This window comes from Rutilus rutilus, assembly GCF_951802725.1.
Source record: "Rutilus rutilus genome assembly, chromosome: 5".
In the NCBI taxonomy this organism is placed as follows: domain Eukaryota; kingdom Metazoa; phylum Chordata; class Actinopteri; order Cypriniformes; family Leuciscidae; genus Rutilus; species Rutilus rutilus.
The window spans coordinates 2,735,730-2,763,139 of record NC_140213.1 but is presented as its reverse complement, the minus strand read 5'-3'; the positions used below and the strand labels follow the sequence as shown (position 1 = coordinate 2,763,139).

The following is a 27,410-nucleotide window of genomic DNA, read 5'->3' as shown; positions in this document are numbered from 1 at the left end:
CGGGAACAGATGGCCAGGACTGGATCACGTCCCGGCTACAGTTCTTCAGGGAGTGGCACGCAGAAGGACTGGGATCTTCAGCCATCCGCCAGCCTGAAACCTTCATCCTTTCAGTTTAAGAGCTGACAAATATCACTCCATCTCTCTCTCTCTCTCTCTCCCACTGTCTCTCTCCCAGTGAGCTGCTTTCCCACCTGCTCTCTACAATTAATCTAATGTCCTCCTAAATCTTAATTTCAAACCCTCTTCCAAGAAGATGGATCTGATTTTAACTAATTAATAGATCAAGGTATGCAGAATGCGTGATGAGTCTCGGATCGCAGGAGGGAGGGAGGCTTCAGTCCCCTCCCAATGATTTTCCCATTTCATGCTCATTTGTTATGTTAACTATTATTCAACATGGCGTGATGAATTGTTGCGATTGTTCAATTTAATCCTTGTAAGACGTCTTCAATCATCTTTGAGTAATCATGTCTGACATGCTCATCAATTATAAATAAAATTGCTTTTTTTAAATCATATTCAAATGTTGCGTATGATTCGCATAGAGGATAATTTACAAGTTATGAAAAGAATGTGAACGTTTGAAAACAACACCTGTATGAGCTTCTTGAACAACTGTAATTTCAACACCATGGGCATTAATGGAGAGTTGGTTGTGCCATTCATCTTTAACAGCTTCATCTGGGAAGGTTTTCCACTTGACGTCGGAATGTTGTTCGAGCTGTGGCAGAGATTTACTCCCATTTAGGCACAATGACTCACAGTCAGCCTTCCACTTCATCTCAAAGGTGTTTAGTGGGCTTTGTCCACACACGATTCAGTAAACCATTTCTTCATGGACTTCGCTTTGTGCACAGGAGGCATTATCACACTGAAACAGAAAAGGTTCTACGAAATGAAGTTTGCCATTCTACAAAAAAAAAAAGAAAAGAAAAATGTTTGATGATTTCATAGCAGTATGTTTGATTTTATGCACATGCTCATAAAGTGTGTAGCTGATTTAGCCCAATCTGTTCATTAGAAAGGGATGTCCACATACTGTAGTGGAACCTGAGAAGCATTAAAATGCATGCAAATGAAAGTAAGGCTGTGAAGAGTCGATGTAAAATCTGTTCAGTTGGTTGTTGTCATGGGTCCTGGTTGCAGCAGAGAAGAAACAGGGTCTATATGCAGCAGTCTTTATTAATCACAAACTCAAACTAACAGAAATACTCAAGATACTCAGAATTCTAATACAAGGAACAGAACAACCAAGGTGAAGATGAGGACAGACGACTAGACATGATTAAACTCAGGCTTAAACACACAGGCAAACGTTAGGTTAATCAGACTGATTAACAAGACAAACCTGAACTCAACCAACACAGTCAGTAACCATAGAAACAAACAGGAGAGAACGAAGGAGAACTGAAGTGAACAACAGAAACAAACTCAAACATGAACAGAACTCAAAACGTGACAGTTGTACTGTTGTGTCCATGTTCAGCTGCATCTATGGCATTATGAAAAATACCCAGTGGTTAACTAATAATACCAATGAATAAACAAATAAATAAAAAGATCTGTTAAAATCAGTAAATACAATTGTTTTTACACATGCATCCTTGTTTTCATCAGTGTTAAATTAAATGTCTGTACTGTCAAAGATTCCTAAACAATCCTAAAATCACATTTGGCCACTACTGTGTATGCATATGTATATTTGGCATGTTTCTTTGCGTTGTCGCAAATTAAACAATTAACATATACACAATATGCTTACAAAATCTTTAACAGGTTTTTAATAATATTTGAATAAAGGATGAAGATGTCAAGATGTCTAGCCTGGACATCACTGATTATGATTATTATCACACAAATGATAAATAATTCTGCCATGAAACTCAAGATGCCGCAATCTGATAGGTCCTTAACTCAACCTGCTTGTCATCACGTCATTGTCTATAGAGCACAGCTGATTGGTTCCTATCAGTAGCCAATGAGCTCACAGCTCAACCCCCAAATACTCGGCCAGCATTTGGTGTAGCAGTGCAGCGCAGAGACCCTCCACCTTCCCCAGCTCCACCTGTATAGATCTGCTATGGGTAATAGCTGGGTTTCAGTCACGTGATTATGATGACGCGCGAAGGCGGCGCGATTTTAGACGGAGGGCAGGACGTAAACATGGAGAATACGTCTATGGAGATACGTCTATGGTTTCAAGACATAGATACAAGGAGTTTATTAACAGATATGTTGGACATGACCCGTTCCTCATGAAGATGAGTGAGTTTTCGGTAGAACTTAAAGATTTGCCGACAGTCGAGGCTGTTGACATCACCAACTATCTGGTCCTTCAGACAGCGTACTACACCAGACAGTAAATGAAGGCCTATAAAAGTCTGGAAGCGTTCAACTTTTTTGTCGAAGAGATGCCTCTGATTTAGGCTTAGTTTTTTAGTAACCAAGGTTGACCGTCGGAGCCCAGTCTACCGACTCAACGTCACCCAGAGCGCTAGGGCAGCCTAAAAAGTCCCAATGAAGTCCATATTAGACTACCGGTAACTTAATAATCACTACTAAGTAAATGAGCATTTAACGACAACCTAATGCTATATGAATACAGACACAAAAACCAAGTTAGCTAGCTAACATACCTCAGACGAAGTGGTCGCTGCAGACACGGGCATTAGCAGACTCTGCTCCTCCCGTGGGTTTAAAATCCACTTTTTACGGCGTTGGTCTGTGAGCTTTTTACATTTCTCACCTTTATGAATGACAACATTTCGTACTCTATAAAAGCCCTTGCCCTTTTCTCGGTTAGAACGATTGGAGCAGCCGTAAACTACACAAAACATGGGCATTTTTTCAGACGGAAGATCCTCAGCTATTTCACTCCCTGCCCTCCATTTCGCGACGTGACGTCACGTGAAACCAACCTATTCGGTATATTGTACAGCAGTAGCAGGTCCTTTACTTGCTCTGAAGCAGCAGAAGCAGCAGCGTATAGCAAATCTATTCCACCAAGATATCAACATTGTCATACCCATCATCATGCCAAACACTCAGAGAGTTGTCGTGACAGACCTTCCAATTGCAATGAAAACGTGCCTATGTTTAGCCAATTCATCTGAACCACAGGGACTCCCTTCTCATAAATGAGCTTTATATTCTGCCAAACACTAGCACACCTATAAAAACAAACCCCCCTTTCCTTTACTGGCCTGCTGCTGTCAGGACAATATAAAAACACTCGCCCCATAACCCTTCACTGGACTGAATTCATCACGCATGGACATCGGATGAGACAGTCCGAAAGGTGTCGGGCAAAAACATGGCGATGTCTCTCCACCTAACGAGGAACGTCTTCAATCCCAGAAACGACGGCGTTGAGTGAAGTCATCATTACCTCCTAATAGACTCGGTGTAATGACTACTTTCACTCTCTTTCTTTCAGCCCCGTTCCCTCTCTCTGATGACAGTCGTCTAATGGAGACTAAGCAGGATCATTCCCCACTCCTTAAAACACAGCCCGCCACGCTCTTTCATTCAATAGCTCTTTTCCCGAGCTGATGATGTTTACTCCCTTTGAAGCAGACGGAGACGGCAGAACAAAAGGAAAACACGCAATTGTCACCAGTCGCTTCAAAAAGCCATTCTGAGCATCAATCTTGTTTTCATTTTCTCTTTTTTCCGACGACACGATCCGTGGTCAATAGAGCCGGTAGAGGTGTCAAACTCTCCGCGTCAGGCGAGGTGTTTGGTTAAAGATAAATTGGCAGGGATGTGCTCGCTCTTGGCAGGTTATACATCATGTGGATGCATTTCCTCTTAAAGTTGGATGAACACAGCGGCAGGGAGACAGCTAAATACATCAGTAAATACTGGATTCACTGCGCCATTACATATAAACTCAAACCCCATTTAAATATCTTTGACATTTGGTGGTGTTCATTTCTTTAAGTTCATTTAACAAGCAATTTATTGTAGATAAAAATGTGGTTTATAAACAAACAAACAAACAGACACATCCTGGAAAAGAGTTATTTCAGATTAACACACATTAATGTGTGAAATACTGTATGTCTTCAAATGATCTACATTCACCAATTTGATTATATTAATATTTCATTAGTAAGCAAGCATGAGATTAATGAAAGTAAAATATATGTCAGGGATTTTATAGTTAACTAAAACCATAGAACATTTTAGTTACTTGAAATAAAATAAACTTAACTGAAAAAAAAAGAAAAAGAAATTCCAGCTAGATGCCAAAGTGACCATATATATATATATATATATATATATATATATATATATATATATAGTATTCCATCATGTGATGGTGCTTGTTTTATGTATACCTGGTATTGGTGATGTGATGGTGCTTGTTTTTAAGTGCTACAATCCCAAATGAAATGCTAATCAATTTGCTCCTGTTCTTCGAGATACTACAGAAGGAAGTCCTTCAGCTATAATGAACCTGGAGGAACCCTGAAGCCTTGAGAAGTGAAGTGGAGCGAAGTGAAGTGTTCTCAGATCAGCATGACAACACCTCGACACCATCAGTTCAAGAACAGCCTGAGTCTAGACATAACAAGGATGCGGCTGAATGGGGAAACTTGTTTCTCAAATACAAGACTGGAAGTGAGAGATAAAGAGGGAGGAGAGAGAGTGATGGAAGCCCACTGGGGGAGATTTGATGAGATCTGAAGTTCTCCGCTGCCATTGGCTAATATCAGACATGAGCATCATCTTATCTGATAAAACTGTTCCAGCTCCTCGACACACACACATTCTTGTACATCTATCTTTATGAGGACATTCATTGACACAATGCAATCTCTAGCCGCTTACCCTAACCTTACCCATCACAACTAAGTGCCTAACCCGACCCCTGACCCTAAACCGACCCTTGACCTCATTATAACCTTATCCCTAAAACCAAGTCTTGACCCTCAAACAGGCCTTTAAAGGCTCTCAGAAAGTGGTTTGGTCACTCCAATGGTCTAAAACTCAAACTGGTCCTCACAAAGATAGTTGCACAAATACACACACATACACACACACTCTCTCTCTCTGTGCGCATGCACGAGTGTGGTGTGTCTGTGAGAGCGGCTGTGTTTTGACCAACTTTCATGGTTATTATTTATTTTTATTTTTTTTTGGAAGTTAGGAGGGTGTTTTTTTTTTTTTTTTGCTGGTCATTATGGCCAGCGTGAAGGAGGGGACGGGGTTTGAACAGCTCACCCGGCGGCGTGGGATTCAGGTGCCGGTCGGCGTTGAGTGTTCAGTGGAGGAATGTAGTCTTGCGGTTGGACTGGTGATTGGGCATGAAAGCATAAGATCGGCTTCTGGAATGAATAGTGCGATGGTTCTTTTCTTAGAAGGTGAACAAGATTGTTGAACAAGGAATTGAAGTGAAAAACGCGCACACTCCCGTTTTTCCACTTGTCAATCCAGCAAAGAAAATTACTTTGTCAAATGCCACACCATTTGTTAAGGATGACGTTTTGGTACGTGAGTTGTCACGATATGGTCAATGTGTTTCGCATTAAGAAAAATACCGGTAGGATGTAAGTCACCGCTTTTGAAGCACGTAGTTTCGATTAGACGACAAGTGTTTATGGTGCTGGAACAAGGGTGTTGAAGTGAGAGAGTTGAATGTCTCGTTCAAATTCACGATTGACGGGTTCGACTGTGTGATTTTTGTCACGACTGAAACAATGAAGTGTTTTAGTTGTGGCAAAGAAGGACATTTAGTTAGAGCTTGTCCTGAAAATCAGATACGAGAGAAATTCAATGTAGCAATGCAACTACGGAAAAAAAAGTGATAGAAAATGCTACGCAAATTGTTTGTGGAATGGGTAGGCCTACCACTGCAGAATTAACAGAAAAAAAGCTAATATTACTGCAATAGAAAATAAAGAGGAAGTAAGAGAGGAAATGGCAAAAGATGTTGCAGAATTTGTTTCTGGGTAAGATTTGATGGAAGTTATTGAACCGGATTTCAAAATACCAGTTGTGAAACGTAAAGCAACGAAGACTTCAGGTGAACTCAAAAAGAGGTAATATAATTTTTTTTTTTTAAATAGACAAAAGAAGTGAATAAGACTGATACTTGCAGTGAGATGGAGCATACATCAGAATCTGATAGTGAAAGACAAATCTGCACTCAGATCATGACAAGTGCAAAGGAGGAGAATTATGATGTAGAACAGTTCTGGAGATTCCTACACGTAACAAAAGGAAAGAGAAATGTGGTTGTTGATTTTTTCTCGAATCGAGTGAAATTCATTGAATCCGCAAAGGTGATGATGAAAGATGTGGGAGGAGATGGCCTCACGGAAACTGGTTTATTAACAACACAGGCTGAATTGGAAGGATCACAATATTTTATGGAAATGTTATGTTGTGAGGTTTGTCTTGATAGTCATAACTCAATTTTTTATGGCTGAGTTTAAGATTTCCTCACTAACTTTAAATGGGGAACGAGATGTTAAGAAAATAGTTTATTTTTATGAGTTAATTAAATTGAAGAATGTTGACATTTCATTTGTACAAGAAACTCCCTCATGCATTGATAATGAAGTTGATTGGCAGAGGGAATGGGATGGCACTGTTATAATGAGTCGTAAAAGTTCTGGAGTTGCCATTCTTTTTCCAAGATCTTTTATTCCTCTGTCATATGAAGTAGAAGAAGTCGTAGCAGGAAGGCTCATTAAAGTCATTGTAAAATATGAAAGAAAAACAATGATTTTGATTAATGTATATGCTAATGCAAAAGAAAGGATGCTTGTTTTGGAAGAATTGTCTGACACACTGGCAAGATGTGAGTCTGTTGATTTTCTTTTTTTAGCTGGAGATTTTAATTGTACGATCAATAACTTAGATCGCAATCATGTTGAGCCACACATCGCTTCAAGAAACAAGTATTGTGGAAGCTTTTGACTTAGCAGATGCGTGGCGTGATAAACATGGAGTTTTAGACAATATTCTTGGGCGCATTATCGAGAAAATTCTATTTCCATGGCTAGAATTGATAGAATATATTGTTATAAACATCATTTACAGATCTTTAAATCCTGTGCTATAACTCCAGTTCGTTTTTCAGATCATGGTTTGGTTTGTGGAGTTGTTTTTATTAATTCTGTCAAAGCCAAGAGTGCTTATTGGCATTTTAATGTTTCGTTGTTAAATGATACGCATTTTAAGTAAGGGTTTATGTTCTTTCGGGAACAATGGAAGACAAATTTACATCAGTTTGAATCAACTCAACAATGGTGGGATGTGGGAAAAGTTCAGATTCAACAATTTTGTAAAGAATATACTCTTATTACCTCTAGGAGTATTGTACAATTAATTGAAGATCTTGAATCTGAAATAATTGAACTTCAGTTTTTAAGTGACTCCGCTCAAGATCAAAGTCATTTTCAATCTATTTAAAAAAAAAGAAAAAAAAAAAAAAAAAAAGATGTTTTCACAGATCTGCTGGGACTCAAAGGGAAAGGAGAATTAGTGAGATCTCGCTTTCAGAATTTGAACGAGATGGACCAGTTGTTTTTTTTTGGTCTTGAACAAAAGATGTAGACAATGCAGATTAATTCAATCCTTACAGGGTGATAATGGGAATGATTTGACAGAGCCCTCGGAAATTCGTAAGAGAGCTGTTGATTTTTAATCAAATCTATATGCCTCTGAATATCAAGAAGATTTTAGTATTGCACAGAAGTCTTTTGAAGGTCTTCCGAAAGTACCAGCTGAAATAAATGCTAAACTTGAGCAACTGTTGTTATTGCCTGAACTGAACTCAGCAGTGATGAGTTTGGCCAATGGGAAAGCTCCAGGAATCGATGGAATCCCCATAGAGTTTTATAAAACTTTTTGGAGCATAATGGGTTCAGATATATTAGCTAACTGGAGACCTGCTCTGTTATGTGCTGATTACAAGACTCTCTCTAAAGCTTTGGCAAATAGGTTAAGGAAGGCAATGGAGTATGTGATACACAATGATCAGTCCGGTAGATCAGTTTTTGATAACGTATCTTTCATAAGGGATTTGCTCCATACTTCTAATTTGTTTGGTTTTAAATTTGGATTGTTTTCGATGGATCAAGAGAAGGCGTTTGATCGTGTGGAGCACAGATATTTATGGAGGCTTTTAATTTGTCTTCAGGTTTTCTGAATATGGTTAAAATTCTTTATGGAGGTATTGGAAGTGTATTAAAGGTCAAATGTGGCTTAAGTGCCTCTTTTAAGGTGGAAAGGGGGATAAGACAAGGTTGCTCATTATCGGGCATGTTGTATACATTAGCTATTGAACCTTTATTGAACAGATTTCGCAATGATTTAATTGGGCTTAAAACTGCTGATGAGTTTGCTCCTGTATAAACAACATCAGCTTATGCATATGATGTTGTGGTTATTATTAAAAATCAAGATGATATGAATAAAATAACCTCAATAGTACATGGTTTTGGTCATATATCATCTGCTAAAGTCAATTGGAAAAAGAGTTCTGGTTTATTAGTAGGAGACTGGAGGGAGTGGTCTAAGTTGGAGTAATGGAGATTATAAGTATTTAGGTGTTTAATTAGGAAATAATTTTATGGAAAATAAAAATTGGGAGGGCATTTTAGAAATGGTAGAAGGAAGATTAAAAAAATGGAGATGGCGTCGTCCACGCATGTCTTACAGAGGTAGAATATTAATGGTCAATGATCTGATAGCTTCTGCATTATGGCATAAATGAGCAGTTTTAGAACCGCCAATTGGTATATTAATGAAAGCTCAAAGAATGGTTGTTGATTTCTTCTGGGACAAAATGCACTGGATACCAGTGTTTTATATCTTTCAAACGAGTTTGGAGGTCAAGGTTTTATATATTTAGCCAGTAGAAAAGCTGCTTTTTAGAATATCATTTGTGCAAAAGTGTTTGTTTTTTATGGTAACCTAGAAACATCATGGCGAGGATTAACTGGGCGTATTCTAAAGCAAGTTGGAAATTTAGGATCGAAACAAACTTTTCACCAATTAAAATATTGTTTTTCTTTTGGACAGCAATGTTTTAAATGTGAGAGGAACTATTCCTTTTTATTTAAGTGCTTTTAAAGCTTGGGACTTTCTAGAATGCAGAAAACTTTTCACACAAAAATCCTCTTTATATTGGCTGTTAGAAGAATCCATTGTTTATGGGTCAATAATGGACTTTAAGAGAAATGAGGCATGGATGATGCCTTCATCAAAGATAAAGCTGTTACAGTAAAACATCTGGCATTATTAGCAGGCTCAGAACTGGACAATGTGGATGCCGTGGCGAGACGACTTGGTGTTCATTTGGTTCGGAAAGTTGGACAGATCCTACAAAGTTTTTGAGATTCATTAACAGAAGAAGAAACATTGCGGCTAAAAAATTGGACGAAAGGTTGTGAAACACCTGATCGGGCTGATTTGTTTCCGAGCATGGGCGTGAGACCGAACATTGATGAAGAGGACGTTCAGGTGTTATCTTGGATTTTTAAAAATGATGTTCGGTTTACTGTTTTTAATTATTTTGGAGGAAAAAGGGTTTATACCTTTTGTGTTAAAATGTTGAATAAAGAAAACCTTAAAAATAGGATAGATACACCTTGGAGAAAATATTTAGGAATAAAAGATGAAGAAATACCAAAATGGGAAGTAATTCATAAGCCACCATTGACCAAAGGGGTTGGAGATATTCAGTGGAGAATATTGCACGGTATTATCGCTGTTAACGCTTTTGTGTCCATTTTGAAATCTGAAGTTATTGATAAATGTCCTTTTTTGTAATTGTAGAGAAACAATCTTTCATTGTTTCCTTAGATGTGAACGAATAATTCCTTTACTATATATTTTGAACAAATTGTCTGATTCCTTTGAAGAGTTGTTTTCAGATGTTTGTTTTATTTTTGGAGTGAAATTTGGGAAAAACAAGACATGTCAAATTTAGAATTTTCTATTGGGTCAAGCTAAAGTGGCAATTTATGCAACACGAACCAGGAAAATTGAAAATAACAATTGTATTGATGCTCTTGTGTTTTTTAAATGCATTGTCAGAGCTAGAATATTTTTAAAATATAAATATTAGTATAATATAGAGGGTTTTAAAGAAATGTGGAGTTTTGATGGAAAATGATGTAGCCTACTATTATGGGTGAACAGTTGTCTTTTTCTGAGAAACTTGCATAATGTTTGTATTTTTTAATTGTTTTTTGTAATTTTATTGGTGAATAAAGTTTAAAATAAAGTTTTGTTAAAATTCTAATTCTCTCTCTCTCTCTCTCTCTCTCTCTCTCTCTCTCTCTCTCTCTCTCTCTCTCTCTCTCTCTCTCTCTCTCTCTCTCTGTGTGTCACTACTTGAAAAATGGTGGAATTGCAAAGAATCAATATTTTCCTTCATGTCCTTCCTCATGCTACATTTCCTGAAAAGGTCAGTAATTTATTAAATCTTCAGTATAGTGAGAGCATGATTCTTTATCAGTGTGTTTTAGACACTGTTTAAAACCTTTTCATTCTCTTCATTGATTCACTTGCATTGATTTTTTTTAGAAGCCTCAAACTATTGTCAGCTGGCACAGGCCTGAGGCTGCAAATAACTAGCGGTTTCATATGCGCCGACTTCATTTACAAACAAGTACAAACAAATTACTTCCAGACTGTGGAGTATGAACTCTTTCATATATTTACAGTGCTGTTGGTGAAGCCTAATTATTGGGATTTTTGAGATTTTAAATGTGTTAAACAGCTTTAGATGTATATGTATATGACTGTCTATATATATATATATATATATATATACACACACACACACACACACACACACACACACTTTTATTCATCAAGGATGCATTAACTTGACCAAAAGATTATATTTCAAATTAATATAAAAAAATACTTTCTATTATTTTTCGTTTTATCTATTCGTTTTATCATGCTTTCCACAAAAAATGAAGCAGCAGCTCAGCTGTTTTCATTGATAATAATGTTTCTTTAGCAGCAAATCAGCATATGATTTCTGAAGGATCATGTGACTTGCACAGCTAGAGCTACCAGAAATCTATATTCATGCATTTTCAGAAATGAAGAGATGTAATTATGCATAATAAATAATAAAAAAAAACGTATTTTACAGTAATTATGTTTATCTCTTTGTTATATTGCAGCCATTTGCTAAAATCATTTAAGTTCTTTTTTTTTTTCCTCATTATTGTACACACAGCACCCCATATTGTCAGAAAAACACAGAATTGTTGACATTTTTGCACATTTATTAAAAAAGAAAAACTGAAATATCACATGGTCCTAAGTATTCAGACCCTTTGCTGTGACACTCATATATTTAACTCAGGTGCTGTCCATTTCTTCTGATCATCCTTGAGATGGTTCTACACCTTCATTTGAGTCCAGCTGTGTTTGATTAGACTGATTGGACTTGATTAGGAAAGCCACACACCTGTCTATATAAGACCTTACAGCTCACAGTGCATGTCAGAGCAAATGAGAATCATGAGGTCAAAGGAACTGCCTGAAGAGCTCAGAGCAGAATTGTGGCAAGGCACAGATCTGGCCAAGGTTACAAAAAAAATTCTGCTGCACTTAAGGTTCCTAAGAGCACAGTGGCCTCCATAATCCTTAACTGGAAGACGTTTGGGACGACCAGAACCCTTCCTAGAGCTGGCCGTCCGGCCAAACTGAGCTATCGGGGGAGAAGAGCCTTGGTGAGAGAGGTAAAGAAGAACCCAAAGATCACTGTGGCTGAGCTCCAGAGATGCAGTCGGGAGATGGGAGAAAGTTGTAGTAAGTCAACCATCACTGCAGCCATCCACCAGTCGGGGCTTTATGGCAGAGTGGACCGACGGAAGCCTCTCCTCAGTGCAAGACACATGAAAGCACACCTGAAGGACTCCAAGATGGTGATAAATAAGATTCTCTGGTCTGATGAGACCAAGATAGAACTTTTTGGCCTTAATTCTAAGCGGTATGTGTGGAGAAAACCAGGCACTGCTCATCACCTGTCCAATACAGTCTCAACAGTGAAGCATGGTGGTGGCAGCATCATGCTGTGGGGGTGTTTTTCAGCTGCAGGGACAGGACGACTGGTTGCAATCGAGGGAAAGATGAATGCGGCCAAGTACAGGGATATCCTGGACGAAAACCTTCTCCAGAGTGTTCTGGACCTCAGACTGGGCCGAAGGTTCACCTTCCAACAAGACAATGACCCTAAGCACACAGCTAAAATAACGAAGGAGTGGCTTCACAACAACTCCGTGACTGTTCTTGAATGGCCCAGCCAGAGCCCTGACTTAAACCCAATTGAGCATCTCTGGAGAGACCTGAAAATGGCTGTCCACCAACGTTTACCATCCAACCTGACAGAACTGGAGAGGATCTGCAAGGAGGAACGGCAGAGGATACCCAAATCCAGGTGTGAAAAACTTGTTGCATCTTTCCCAAAAAGACTCATGGCTGTATTAGAGATCAAAAGGGTGCTTCTACTAAATACTAAGCAAAGGGTCTGAATACTTAGGACCATGTGATATTTCAGTTTTTCTTTTTTAATAAATGTGCAAAAATGTCAACAATTCTGTGTTTTTCTGTCAATATGGGGTGCTGTGTGTACAATAATGAGAAAAAAAAAAAAAAGAACTTAAATGATTTTAGCAAATGGCTGCAATATAACAAAGAGTGAAACATTTAAGGGGGTCTGAATACTTTCCGTACCCACTGTACAATAGCTAATGTTTGCGATAAACGTCTAAAACGTATTTTCAATCAGGCAGCCGATAACTAATAAGTCTATAAAATACAGGGCGTTTAATTCCTCTTGTAGGGAATGAAAAACATAGAGGCAAACAATTATTTTAATCTACTGACAGCCATACTAACTAAGTTGCCTTAATGTGTCATTCAGCATCATTTTCATAACAGAGATGATAGTGAATATTTGTTTTAATAAACTGATCAGTCTTCAACGATGAAACAATTCAACCTAAAGAGTTTTGCACTTGAAGACACAATAGAAAATATTATTATTGCTGTAATATGCAGTATTTTCCAGTTGTCCTCCCTGCTGCCAAGCGCTGTGGGTGCAGATTACACGTCTCTCAGAAAACACCGCCTCGTTTTAGTGGCAGCTCTTTAAAATCATTCAGTGTTTTATTTCCACAGTTGGAGTCAAATGGCCCAAACAGAACTCTTTCCAAAATTATTTAATTAACATGTTACTTCCTTAGCCCATTTGACATGTGGAGTATTTAGCTAGTAGTTCAGTTCAATTCAGTTCAATTCAATTCACGTTTTTCGTTAAACTGGTCATTTCAGAGCAGCTTTATATAATATGCATGTTTTGATGATACAATATCATTCGGCCCTAATGAACAGGGAGTCCGGCACTAAATCATGACATTTCCAGCAATCTCTTTGAGCTGCAACAGTGGTGTTGGAGAAAAACAGTAAAATAATGTCATATAACAATAATACACATCTGTAAGCTGTACAAGCAATGCTTTCAGTCAGACAGACAAAATTATGCTTTCTGCCAATGCATTAATACGGCAGTAAATACAGCTTGTGATTGCAATATAAGGATAATATAATGGAATAACATTCTGTTTGGAAATTAAATATTCTTCCATCCAAAGTTGTGCAAAAATATATTATATATATATATATATATATATATATATATATAAAAAAAAAAACATTTGCAAATAAAGCATCTTGTGTTCAAGACAACAAAATCTTCGCTTCCTGGGAAACTGGTGCAAAGTATCAGTAATTGTGACTCTTTTTTTCTACATGATACATTTATTGTGTAAAATGCAATAACGCTGTCATGTTATATTGCATTCGGATGTGTTTCTATCACAGTTTATGAGCATGTTTTCTTGTTGAGAAGTTTCTAATAAATGATACGCCCCAATTGAGCGCATACGCTATTATGCAGATTTTAAAGGGGTCATGAACTGCATTGTTTTATAATGTTTCCTGTGGTGCACTTATAATGTTAGTATGATTTTACATCAAACATGGTCATAATTTAGAAATAAAAGGCATTTTTCCTACCTTGGTTTTAGCCTCTGATTTGAATGCTCTGTTTGAAGGGGCGTGTCTGTGTGAGACTTCAGTGTAAACTGCTGTGATTGGCTGTGAGACTTCAGTGTAAACTGCTGTGATTGGCTGTGAGACTTCAGTGTAAACGCCCACTGCTGTGATTGGCTGTGAGACTTCAGTGCAAACGCCCTCTGCTGTGATTGGCTGTGAGATTTCAGTGCAAACGCCCACTGCTGTGATTGGCTGTGAGACTTCAGTGTAAACGCCCTCTGCTGTGATTGGTTGTGAGACTTCAGTGTAAACGCCCACTGCTGTGATTGGCTGTGAGACTTCAGTGCAAACGCCCTCTGCTGTGATTGGCTGTGAGATTTCAGTGCAAACGCCCACTGCTGTGATTGGCTGTGAGACTTAAATGTAAACGCCCTCTGCTGTGATTGGCTATGAGACTTCAGTGTAAACGCCCACTGCTGTGATTGGCTGTGAGACTTCAGTGTAAACACCCACTGCTGTGATTGGCTGTGAGACTTCAGTGCAAACGCCCTCTGCTGTGATTGGCTGTGAGATTTCAGTGCAAATGCCCACTGCTGTGATTGGCTGTGAGATTTCAATGTAAACGCCCTCTGCTGTGATTGGCTGTGAGACTTCAGTGTAAACGCCCACTGCTGTGATTGGCTGTGAGACCTCAGTGTAAACGCCCTCTGCTGTGATTGGCTGTGAGACTTCAGTGTAAACGCCCGATTGGCTGTGAGACTTCAGTGTAAACGCCCTCTGCTGTGATTGGCTGTGAGACTTTAGTGTAAATGCCCTCTGCTGTGATTGGCTGTGAGACTTAAATGTAAACGCCCACTTCTGTGATTGGCTGTGAGACTTAAATGAAAACGCCCTCTGCTGTGATTGGCTGTGAGACTTCAGTGTAAACGCCCTCTGCTGTGATTGGCTGTGAGACTTTAGTGTAAACGCCCTCTGCTGTGATTGGCTGTGAGACTTAAATGTAAACGCCCACTTCTGTGATTGGCTGTGAGACTTAAATGAAAACGCCCTCTGCTGTGATTGGCTGTGAGACTTAAATGTAAACACCCTCTGCTGTGATTGGCTGTGAGACTTCAGTGTAAACGCCCACTGCTGTGATTGGCTGACATCTTTGCATATGAAATAAGTATTACATGTGGAACACTCTCGAAAACTTTTAGCATGTTTTTACTATTACAGCTCTCAAGTTGAACTAATTGTGAAAAGTGTTGATTGCAGCAACACTAAGAAAAAAGTGATTATTTGAAAGGTTCGAGGAACTCAAAATGGTTCCTCTATGGCATCACTGCGAAAACGTCCTTTTAGCACTTTTATTTTTAAGTGTGTGCAGTCTTTTGGTACGGAATTATGTAATGCCCTATCAACAACTAGGGTACGAACCAGCCACAAAAAAGGTGAACAAAAGACATGGGACCCCAGATTGCAAATCCATGGGAAGAGCTCTTCCATGAGTGTAAACACAGCTAATGTGGGTTGATTCATTATCCTCAAACACTCAGCAGCAGATGACCTTTGAACCCACAGCAGGAGAGCGGCTCCAACACTTAACAGTAGATGAGTACTCGTCCCTCAGTAGGAGATCAGTACCAAGCCCTCAGCGGGAGATGAGTACTCAGGGATCTGTCCTAAATTAAGCCCAGTTGGAGACTCAGTGTGTCAGGAGCTTCAGCCGAGCTTTAACCACGTCTGAGACAGCAGAGTCATGACCCACATCCCTCTTCCGATCAGAACCCCAGCGGAAAGCAAGGAGCCCAGGGACCCAATCTTGGAGAAAGGTGTAAATTCAAATCTGCACAGGAAACCAGGGAAGGTGCGAATGAACATGGTGTCTGCTGTTCTGTGTTATCTGAACGATGGCAGGAGTGGAGGCCTGTTAAGCAGCTAATGAGAGAGTCTCGGGTTATCTTGTGGCTGAGAGGGCCTGTTGGTTTTTGGATGTCTTTAGGCAGGGCGAGTGAGGACTATATCACAGGACACTTTCCAACTGGTTTATAGATGAATGGACTGGTGGTTGAATTGGAGCAGATGTGAGTTAAACACCTGTTTACATTCCACTGGGTTACGATTGGCTGACTTCTGGTACAGCTCTGGAAATTGTAACTTTCATTGGATATAAATAACCAGCAGACACTAAATCAGTGTAAAAGCCCTTTTCAAAAATGTAGTTCAGAGGTTCTCTTATATCATTATAATAAGGGACAGCATGAACAATTAAATTTCAATGCTTTTACGTTCACTTTCAAAACTTTTTGCAAGCTCCTCCAAGAAACTTTGCGTCCACAAAGTTCTTCAGTTGAATGCAAATGTTTAGGAAGCGAACGCAAACGTTTTGCAAAAAGATGCAAAGTCCATTGGAAAATGCAAAACTTATTTTGAAAGCAAATGCAATTTACTGAAGGAAACGCAAAAGTTTTACAAGTGAACACAAAAAAAAGTCAACTTTTTTTTCATCACCATATACTAGAGGTGTGCAATACCACGGCCCGTGGGCTCTCGCAAATTATAATGCTCTAATAATAACAGCATGCAGAAGTCAGAACGTTCGGGCGTGAGCTGGATAAAAGCGAATATATAGTTGGCAGAAGCAGGTGGGAATGGCACATAATCTTGCGAGAGTGGGATTGAAAAACCAATCCCATGCAGACCTCTACCATATACCTCCATTATTATCTAATACATCAATATCTAAATACCTAAAATTATAATGAGAAGATCATTATAATTGTGCGCTTGGGACATGGATTTTAAAGCTACACTGTGTGATATTTTCCCCCATCTAGCGGTGAAATTGTATATGACTACCCAGTGAATATTAGTTTCTGTTCCTTTCAATTTCGAGGGCGTTTTAACTCCTACGGTGGCTGTATTATTCCAAGATTAACATGGCTTCCGGTTCGACTTCGTCCAATTGCGCCTTTAAAACTATCACCTGTGATCCGTCGCAGCACAGATTTATGTTACAAGGTAAACAATACTTTTTCACCATTGACGTGAGGAAAAGTAACGCAAGTTATACTAGAGGTCGTTGTGGCGTTATGCACAACCATGCTATGGTTAGGCAAGCAACTATAAAACTTCGAATTTACACAAATAGGCTGAATTACCTGTCGAGAAGAAAGCAGGCAACTTCGGCGTCCGTTTTAAAATCTTTGCTCCTCATGAGCTCTTTCCATCTGGGAAAAGTTACTCCAGTATTGGGCTTTGGTCTTGCTGATTTGCCTGTCGCGTTGACGTTTTAATTCTCTCTTTCGCTTCCTTGGCGACTCTGCGACATGTCCTCGAGAATAGGCGTGATCCTCCATCAGCAATCTTTCAGATCTGCCGGCAGTCGCGAGTAATCTCCCCCTCGCATTCGTCTCTGAGTCACTGAGTGTAAAGCGCGAAAGGCGAAGCTTGAATTTACAGGTATGTCCCTCTTTCGCTAATGTAGTTTCAAGATGGAGGGGCAACATGGCGACCGGCATTCGAACCCCTCACCCGTATGTACTTTCAATGGCTTGTAAACTTTCAATGGATTATAAACTTACGAGAATACTTTATTACTTGAAAGAAGTAAATATACATTAATGAACACATATATTTTTGAGTGTTTTTTGCTAAGAATCAACTAAAAAAATTACACAGTGTAGCTTTAATGGTGATACTTTTGTTTTAGTAATCAGGCTCTCAAAAATAATATAAAAATTTTGATTTATATTTATTGGCCAATATATCGGTTATCGGCTTTTAAATATAAAGAATGATCATATCGGTGCATCCCTAGAAGGTTCAGGGTTAGTACCTTTACCCAGTTATTGCAATTACTATGATCAGTACATGGTATGCACATGGAGAACAGGACTGTAAAATAAAGGTATGGTACCGATATGTGCATCCCTAAGACAAACTGACCCATTTAAATGAACACAATGAAGTTATGAGATTAAAATACTCTCTCCATCAGCTCATATTAACAATGTCCAAAAAAAAAATCTTGAAGAAGTGTTAAAAACTTTTCATTGGACTTTCACAGTTTGCGTTGGACTCTTCAGGGCAGGTGCCGCCGTGACCTCGTTTCATGCAAGAATGTAGTGGGATATTTTGAGGCAGCTGAACAATAGACTTCAGGACTCTAGAGACTTCTGTCCATCTTTACTGTAAGTCACAGAGGATCACAGAGAGTTTGAACATCAGAACTCTCAGCATAAGAAATATGAGCTGTACGGAGCAGCCAGAGAACCTCAGGCATTAGGACTATGGGGCTTTGAGGATGAGAGCATCTGTCCATCCAGGCAGAGAGGATTGTGGGAGAGATTTCCACTATAGCTCTCTGCAGTGTTTAAACAGATGGGCCCTCCAGCTCCAAGAGTTGCACACTCGCTCTCTCTGTCTAACACAGATACACAAGCACACACCACCTCGCAGTGGCAGGGAGGAGAGAAACGGATGCCCTCAGAAATACATGAGACACACTGGCAGGAGAGATAAAGAAACAGAGAGCGGAGAAGTGGATCAGCTCCAGCTGCTTTCTGCATTAAGTTCAGTGTTGTTGGATAATGCAGTTGGGTAAACATGATGTCCCCTGGCTATCCTCTGAGAGCCAATAAACTTCAGACTCTCGTGAACCACTACAGCACTTAAAACAGAGTGTGTGTCGTGCCAAACATACTTAACACCTACACGCACATTCTTCCATAGTCTTTTACCTGGTTTGTCTGAGTCAGCTGCTGATTGGATTCATTATAGCGCTACATGCTAGAAAAAAATAAAAAAATAAAAGCGGAATAGCACACAGTCAGCGGTAGCGCTCAGATTAGGAGGAGGATCTGAAACTCTGTTGACTTGACAGACTGCAGCTGTGTGCATTCGGCTCTCACCACACCTGAGTGATTACGGCGAGGTTGCTTAAAACCACTCTCTCTCTCTCTCACACACACACACACACACACACACACACACACACACACACACACACACACACACACACACACACACACACACTCACTCACAAAGCGTTCTTTGAGAAGCTGTCTCTTTCTTCACTCTCTCATCTAACAACAGAACCATGCCCAGAAAACAAAATACATGCTGTAAGAACTGAGTGTGCTGGAGAGAAGTTAAAGCATGAAAAATGTCAAAAGGAGTTAATCAAATTCATGACATGTTATGTAACCATTTTTTAACATTTTTAACATTTTTAAAAGATGTAAACATTTAAAAAAGATTATAATTTTTTATATTTTTTTATAAATTGAATGCATTTACACACACACACACACACACACACACACACACACACACACACACACACACACACACACACACACACACACACACACACACACACACACACACACACACACACACACACACACACACACACACACACACACACAGCAGGGTTGTTATCATCAACTATAACTAAAACATTTTCGTTAATTGAAATAAAATAACCATTTACTTAAATACAATAAAATATAAAACAGTAACATTATTTTATTTTAGCCACTTGCCAAGGCAAAATTTCTAATTTTAACTTATATTAACTTACTATAAATAAACTAAAACTAATCAAATTAAAAATAATAACATTTATACAGACACATTATCCATACTTAAATTAAATACAGAATGTGTGTATGTGTGCGTGTGTGTGTGTGTGTGTGTGTGTGTGTGTGTGTGTGTGTGTGTGTGTGTGTGTGTGTGTGTGTGTGTGTGTGTGTGTGTGTGTGTGTGTGTGTGTGTGTGTGTGTGTGAATTAGTGCATTTCCATCATTTCTGTTATGAAGGAAAAATGTTTTACCATGATGAGTAGATGTGGGCAAATGGAGAGCAAAGCACCCTTCATTCAGAAAGTGCATTAGACGAGTGGGTAGGTAAATATGTAGTATGTGTGTCAGACAGTTCAGAAACTCAAAAGAACTCAAACCACAGTCTTTAAAGTGAGATGTCTGTCAGACTGTACTGTCAGACGCTGAACAGCGAGGGGTCCTCCTACTCAATCTCGTCAAAAGATTCCATGACATCACAATGTTATCCTGCAGAACCGGCCAATCAGAAGGCAGAGAGTGTGAATGTATAATGAGGTGGAATCCACCAGCAGGACCAGAGAGTACCAGATGGCTGAGACGTCTGGGAGCTGAGAGCAATCTCTTCTCTTTTACCCCTCTCAATCCATCTCTCTCTCTCTCTTTAGTCTTGTCTACTACAGCGTAAGATTCAGCGTTTTTTTTTTTTTTTAAACATATGGACATGATATTCTTATACAAATGCAATATGTGTAACACAAGTTATTCATTAAGGGGTTGATCCCCCACCAGCCACACAAACCCAATACTTTCTGAGCAACAGATACTTCAGCTATAATAGTGTTTATAATCAGTTAGATTGAAGATAGATATTGAGACGACTTCTGTGATGGAGATGAAAGACTCTTGTACAAAGAAGTGTCATGCATATTTAAACTTGGGCTGTTCAGGTGGATTATGAATGTGGCCTCCAAACAAATTGCTCAACATTCTTATTACTTTTTCTCCATACAGTGAAAATGCATTATGGTCATTTGGCTGTCAAGATCAGTTAATAAATAAATAATAATAAATAAGGGGGCAGAACAGAGAACGAGCAAGGGAGAAAGAGTATTAATGGTGGGGAAAAAGTCTACACTTCCTTTAATAAACCATCTGGGTGTAAGAACAGCTCGCCGCTCACAGAACTAAAGAAACTGAATGAATTTAAAACAAAAGATCCGGATAGAGAAAGACTACATGCATGTTACAGCAAATCAGCCTCAACAGTCTCATCTGCAACTGCTCAAGATCATTAATCATCATGTAATTAGCAAACATTGGTAAACAAGTGCATGGTCCACAGAAACACACATCATTAGTAAAATCACTTTAGAGGGGAAGAAAAGTTACAGCATGCGCCACAAACATCACCCAATAGAACTGCGATAAAGTCAGATGAGTGTTTCCCAAAAACCCTGCTTTTGATATCGATGCATATTAAATCGAGATAGAAGAGAGTATTTCACACATCACCTTTATATCATTCAAACCCATTCATGCATGTGGACGTTTTCAAACCAACATCGCATTACGTAAAGCTCTACTACACTATTAACGTTGCATTGTGAGATCTAGGAATTGTTCCCACTGTATTTCCGGACTCTTAAAACTCCCTGATAGCCGGAACAGAGTGTGTTTACATTATTTCCCAGGCTGCAATGGTCTTTAATGGCACCTGGGAGGACACATGGATCTGACTATTATCCAATGGCGCCAGTGCATTAGTGTTCGACAGAGAGACACAGACCAATAACATGCAATAAGAATCAAGGAGATGTGTGGTGGGACATTAAACAGTCCTCCGATACAGAAGGATTAATCTGCACACCCACACGTCCCGTCTCATTATGCACATAAAGGTCAGAGAACAATGAAGAACCGAGATCTGTCTATAATGAATGTGCATCCATGTTTCTTGACGGATGGCCATTGGGATGGATCAAAGCGTTGACTGCAGTTGTTCCAAGTCTCTCGACTTTGAATTCAGTCAATAAAGACACGCAAAACACTGTTAGATGAACACATAACAGACTACAGCTGCAAAATAACCTTTATTGTTATTTACGGGTCTTTTCCTCATGGAAAAATACCAAAGCAGTCACTGTTGCCAATGAGAAAGCATCTATCATAACACGAACAATGTGAAATCCTCATTCCAAGCATGCATCTTTTTTATTATGCAGTATGCAGAGCCGAGGATAAAAAACAGCAACACCAATAACAAAAAAGAAGCTATTTTATGAACACATTATGAGGTCCGTGTCCCACTGAGCCAAGACTAGGGAAACTCTGTAAGCAAGTGCTTCGTTTTTAATCACCAAAACCATAATTGTGCCACCCGACAAACCAAACTACAGCCATTAGGTGTATAGTCCTCATGCTGTTGCATGCTTTAAAAGGATGACTATGGTCTCAGTCTAGAAGCCCTGAAGACACACAAAGACTATCTTGCTCTCCCAGACACTAACGGCTAATTCACTGACTTGTGCTTCTTCCTCAGCTGCCCTCCTGGCTTGATCCCCAACTTTCCTTGCAACTGCATAAATTAATTTCAAAACAGGGTGAGATAGAGACCAAGAGAGCGGGATGTGGAGGGGAGGGTTGCATTAATCCAATGCAAATGGAGTCTGTTGCCACTGGCAGAGGTAAAAGAGACATGACGAGAGAAACAGAGACACGCCGCTAGAAGAGATGGAGATGCAAACGCATATACACAGGCCAACACAATGAGAGAGCAACGGGATTTCATTAGGATCCGTTCCGAATGCCTTTATCTTTGTTTGTCCAATTCCTAATGAGCGCTGTGGCTCGACGAGCCTGTTCCCGTCCTCGCTCCCCTGCACACATCTGGCACCTCTGGAAGCCCAGAAGCACCTGCTGATAGTCAATGAGGGCGTCCAGCCACAGACTGAGCTGCCAAACGCCATCTGCCCGACTGACCGAGGCTTAAACACCCTCCTGCCACCTCGAGTCTCTTCCAGAACGGCCCCTTACAGCTCTGACACTGATCTCTAATGCAGCTGAACACTGACCCTGCAAAACAACTCAGGGAGATTCGAGATGAGTGTTAATTTGTGTGTGAAAATCAAAGACTGTAAAAAATATGGGCGTAGTGTGCGTGAAGTCACCCGTAGTGTTCCTGAAGAGCATTTTTTAAGCCCGAAGTGGGCGGAGCCGGCCGTCGCCATCTTGGCCGCGGCGTCACTCCCGGATAAACGAAACTGGGCAGCGAGGCGGATTAGCTGAGGTGACGTGACGCTAACAGACAGCAGACAAACGGCTAGTAGAGACATCAGCGGCAATCCACCTGTCACTCAAGTGGCCACGCCCTTAATTATGCACAACTTTAAGGCTTAATATAATTTAAACGAATGAGTTATAAAAATATTCACCCCCCTCACAGTCGTCATGAAGGGCAAAATTAGCTATATAGACCAAAACCAATTTTTTCACCAGGCTGTAAACATGTTTTTTTTTCTGCTGTAATGTTGAAGTTGAAAATGTGTATTAACATTATATTAGTGTTTAACTACTTTACTGTACTAGTTACGTGTGTCAGGTCTAGTTTATACTACCGTTCAAATGTTATTTAACAAAATGTATACTTTATGTATAAAGCAAGGATGCATTAAATTGATCAAGAGACTTTTATAAGGATACAAAAAGATGATATTTCAAATAAATGCTGTTCTTTTGATCTTTCTATTCATTAAAGAATTCTGGGAAAAATGTTTCACTGTTTCAAATATAAAGCAGCTCAACTGTTTTCAACATTGATAATAATCATAAATGTTTCTTGAGCATCAAATCCTCATATTAGAATGAAGGATCATGTGACACTGAAGACTGGAGTAATGATGCTGAAAATTCTGCTGTAATCACAGGAATAAATTACATTTGACTATATATTCACATTGTAAACTGCTATTTTAAACTGTAATATTTGACATGTGTCCATATAATACAGACTACTGTAACATAAGATACTTATTTCAAAACCTTAAAACAATTTGAATGGTAGTGTAGGTTTACAGTTAAATGAAATAAATGGTTAATTGGTTAAGTGAAACCAAACACATTCAAATATATTTTAACCACTGTCATTATTGTATTTTAATATTTTAATAGAGTATGATATATATACCCCCCCCCCCCATTTTTTAAATTAGTTTTATTCAAACTCAAAATTATTTAAATAGCTAGTTTGCAAAGCTAGTTTACTTGTTTATCATCTGAAGTAAATGATCTATTTCAAGGAACATTAATATTGTAGATGATTTAAGGCATTTTATCAGAATAGATTACATAGATAATGTGTCTAAACAGAAACAGTTCATCAGTGGAGTGCAGATGCTCTCTAAATTATGAGCTGTTGTAAAAACATAAATAAAATTGGACATTAAACTGGAAATATTCAGCACAACATCTGCATGGGTGTTTGCTTACAAAACACAAGCGCGTGCACACACACACACACACACACACACACACACACACGGCATCAACATGATTTTTCCATTGATAATTAGATGGGGTGTCAGTCTTATCTCACATTATTCCACATCAGCAAAAACACATTCAGTTTCCCCTGATTCATCAGATGATCACATTGCCAATACTGAAAATGAGGCTGAATTCCAGCCACCGAACAGAACCTTCTCACTTCCTCTCAGCTGGGCCATTTTTCTACACAAAAGTCCGGATGCATTTACACTTTGCAGGAATCATCTCACTTCCAGGGTTCAAGATCAGTGTCCCTTTGTGAAGGAGGATCTCTAGGGAATCCAAACTCAGTCGGCACGTGTTCTCTGCACTGTCACCGCTGAATCGATTCGGCCACCGCAGATCCGCTGGGGAGACAAAAGGGTCACGGCTTCCCTGTGCTACGGCCATTTAGTGCTCTTAAAAACATCCACTCCCACTGAGATTAAACTAGGTCTGCTCAGATATAAAAACCAGACCGGTACAAGAAGGACTGCACATTTCAGACTCCACCTTCCCATTGAGAGTGACCGCTTTCGGATGTGTGAGAGATGCTGGGTTGCACACTTTTTTAAATATAAAGGTCATTTTTAGTATTGCTGTATCGGACACTTGACTACATGGCCAACAATATGTAGACATATTTTAATTAACATGTTTGGCTATTTCAGTTACACTCCTTACAAACCAGTGAACAGCCATGACATCTCCGTAGGCAAACAATTTCTGTAGAATGGAGACTTTTTCTGCTCCAGCATGATAATGCCCCAGTGCACAAAGCCAAGACCATAAAGAAATGGCTTATAGAGTCTAGTGTGGACTTGACTGGCCTGCATAAAGACCAGAATAAAACCCCACTGAGAAGCTTGAGGATGAATTGTAGTGCCGACTGTGAGCCAGACCTCTACGCCCAACATTCATGCTAGTCAAAGGTTTTTGCAATGCTAAACTGAAACATAATATGATTATCAGTTTTGCGAGGTCTGTCTTTCCAACGTTTTCTGCTACTTGTTTTACAATCTGTGTCCAATCTTCACTTAGATCATCTTCAGACCAAACCTCACAAAATTAACTTGTGAAAATTTGGTGTTGGTTATAAAATCGCTAACACTTAAAGGGGTGGTTGATTATGATTTGACTTTGCTAACTTTAGTTAGTGTGTAATGTTGCTGTTTGAGCATAAACAACATCTGCAAAGTTACAACGCTCAAAGCTCAAAGCAAAGGGAGATATTTGCTTTTAAAGAAATCGCTTTTTAAGGACTACAACAAACGGCTGGTAGTGACTACACCACATTCCTCCCGGGTTAGTGACATCACCAGCCCTAGAATTTACATAAACCCCGCCCCCTGAACACGATTTATAGATTGTCATGACAGAATATGCTAATCAATGACTAGAAGATATCTACACATAAGCTACATAAATTCATCAACTAACCATTCAGAAATTAGTCTCTCCATCTTTGTTTGACTCTGTTTTGAAGATAAAAGGCTAAAAGTTTTAGAAATTTTCAGAACGCAAGCTGTTGTAGCTCCGCCCCCTGTGCCGGGAGCAGCAGCTCATTTGCATTTAAAGGGAAACGGTGCGTTTTTGCTCACCCTCAAAAAGTGACAACTTATATGCTATATAAAAATATCTGTGGGGTATTTTGAGCTAAAACTTCACACACACACTCTGGGGACATCAAAGACTTATTTTACATCGTGTGAAAAGGGCATTATACCACCCCTTTAATTTATAAACCCATTAATTAATGTTAGATAATGCTTTTAACTCTTTCACCACCATTGACAGAATTTTACGGCTTTTCGTGTTTCCACTGTTTTATGGTAGGGGGCGCTATTACACATCTTCTGATCAAAACACAGGTGAAAAAGAAGCAATCGATAGCATATGTTAGGACGTGCATTTGTAAAATAATGCGATCGTCAACATTAAACGGCATATAAATCAAAACCGCCTAATGTTACTGAATAAAATGTTGACCCAGGACACAGGACTGTGAAGCTTTGGGGGTGTTGATGGACTCCATCTACTTCATCTGTGTTTTGATCATCATTCTGAATCCGATCTAGATGTATTCTCGGACAAAAACGTAATATTCTCAGTTTTGTGCAAAATATGTTGGCTTACCCACATTCAGGTGTTGATTATAAAAGAATGAATGCTTTTTTTAAAGCAGAGGGTCTGTTCTTTTGAAAAATTGCATGTTCACATATTCATACAACAAAATATCCAGGCGGCCATGAAACGTTTCTGAAATGTTAAAACATTTACTACATTTGATAAATGTTAGAAGTATGTAAACTAATGTTAACAAATGGAACCGTATTGTAAAGTAATTCAGGATGCCAGTCATTATCTCATAAAATGATCTGTGCACACTGTATCTTTGCATATCATTGCCACAATGCTCTGATAATCCCATGCGTGATGCCAAAAGTTATGCAGACATAAATCTACTTATAGTCCTTGAACTCATTTTCATCCTGTCACCAAAGGGATTGGCATGACCAAGCAAATCTGGGTTTGGGGTTCATCCGCATAATTGCTGCCTGTGGCTAAATCTGCCGTTGCTCTCCTCATGGGTAAAGCACAAACATCCAGGAACAGACCTGTAAATAAGACTGAATGTCAGCATGGCATCACAACGGCATGGCAGGACTTCACTGACCTTCCGAGAAGTTGACCCAGCATTCTGAAGTCTTTCTGCCCGTCCATGTTCTCCTCTCTACAGGCTGCGTAGATGACACCAAGTTACTGAGTTATAGCAGCCATTGAGTCACTGGCTCAGATACACCAATCTATCTGTGGGAAAGAGAGAAAGAAACAATACAGATGAAGACAAAATGACTGTCAAGGCACCTGAGCAGTGCTTCACGTTCTCTTATATTTACACAGCTAAGGGTAATTGATTACATCCAGGACAAAAACAGAGAGTGAGTGGAGCCCAGTGTCGAGAAAAGCTGATTGTTCTTCATTCATCAGCTCTTGAGAGACAAACGTGCTCGATAAATGACAGGCTTCCCTCGGCTTCACACCGAGATGCTCGAGTCGAAGTGCTCCTGAATTACAGAGTGCTATTTTTTCTGTTGGCCACTGTGTAATTGGCATGTTCTGGTGCTAATGGTGGAGTAACGGGAGATGTTCGGGAGAGACCAAATTACCATTCATTATAGTGGAATAACACAAACAGAGAGTAAAGCGCCATGGAATTTTGTAAAATTGGGTGTAATTACAAAGAATGTTAAAAAAAAGCTGCACAATTGTCAATTATTTCCCTTGATAATG

General features: G+C 39.3%; 1 protein-coding gene across 3 annotated transcripts in view; it reads right to left on the bottom strand.

Annotated features, from left to right (window-relative positions):
• LOC311290626 (leucine-rich repeat and fibronectin type III domain-containing protein 1-like protein) overlaps window positions 1–27,410 on the bottom strand; it is a 186,745-nt gene that overhangs the window by 69,529 nt on the left and 89,806 nt on the right. For all 3 annotated transcript variants that reach the window (XM_084409223.1, XM_084409222.1, XM_084409221.1), the window contains exon 2: window positions 26,794–26,927. In XM_084409223.1, the coding sequence (XP_084265349.1) occupies window positions 26,794–26,840 (47 nt within the window). In that variant the 5' untranslated portion in view covers window positions 26,841–26,927. The remainder of the gene's footprint in view (window positions 1–26,793; window positions 26,928–27,410) is intronic.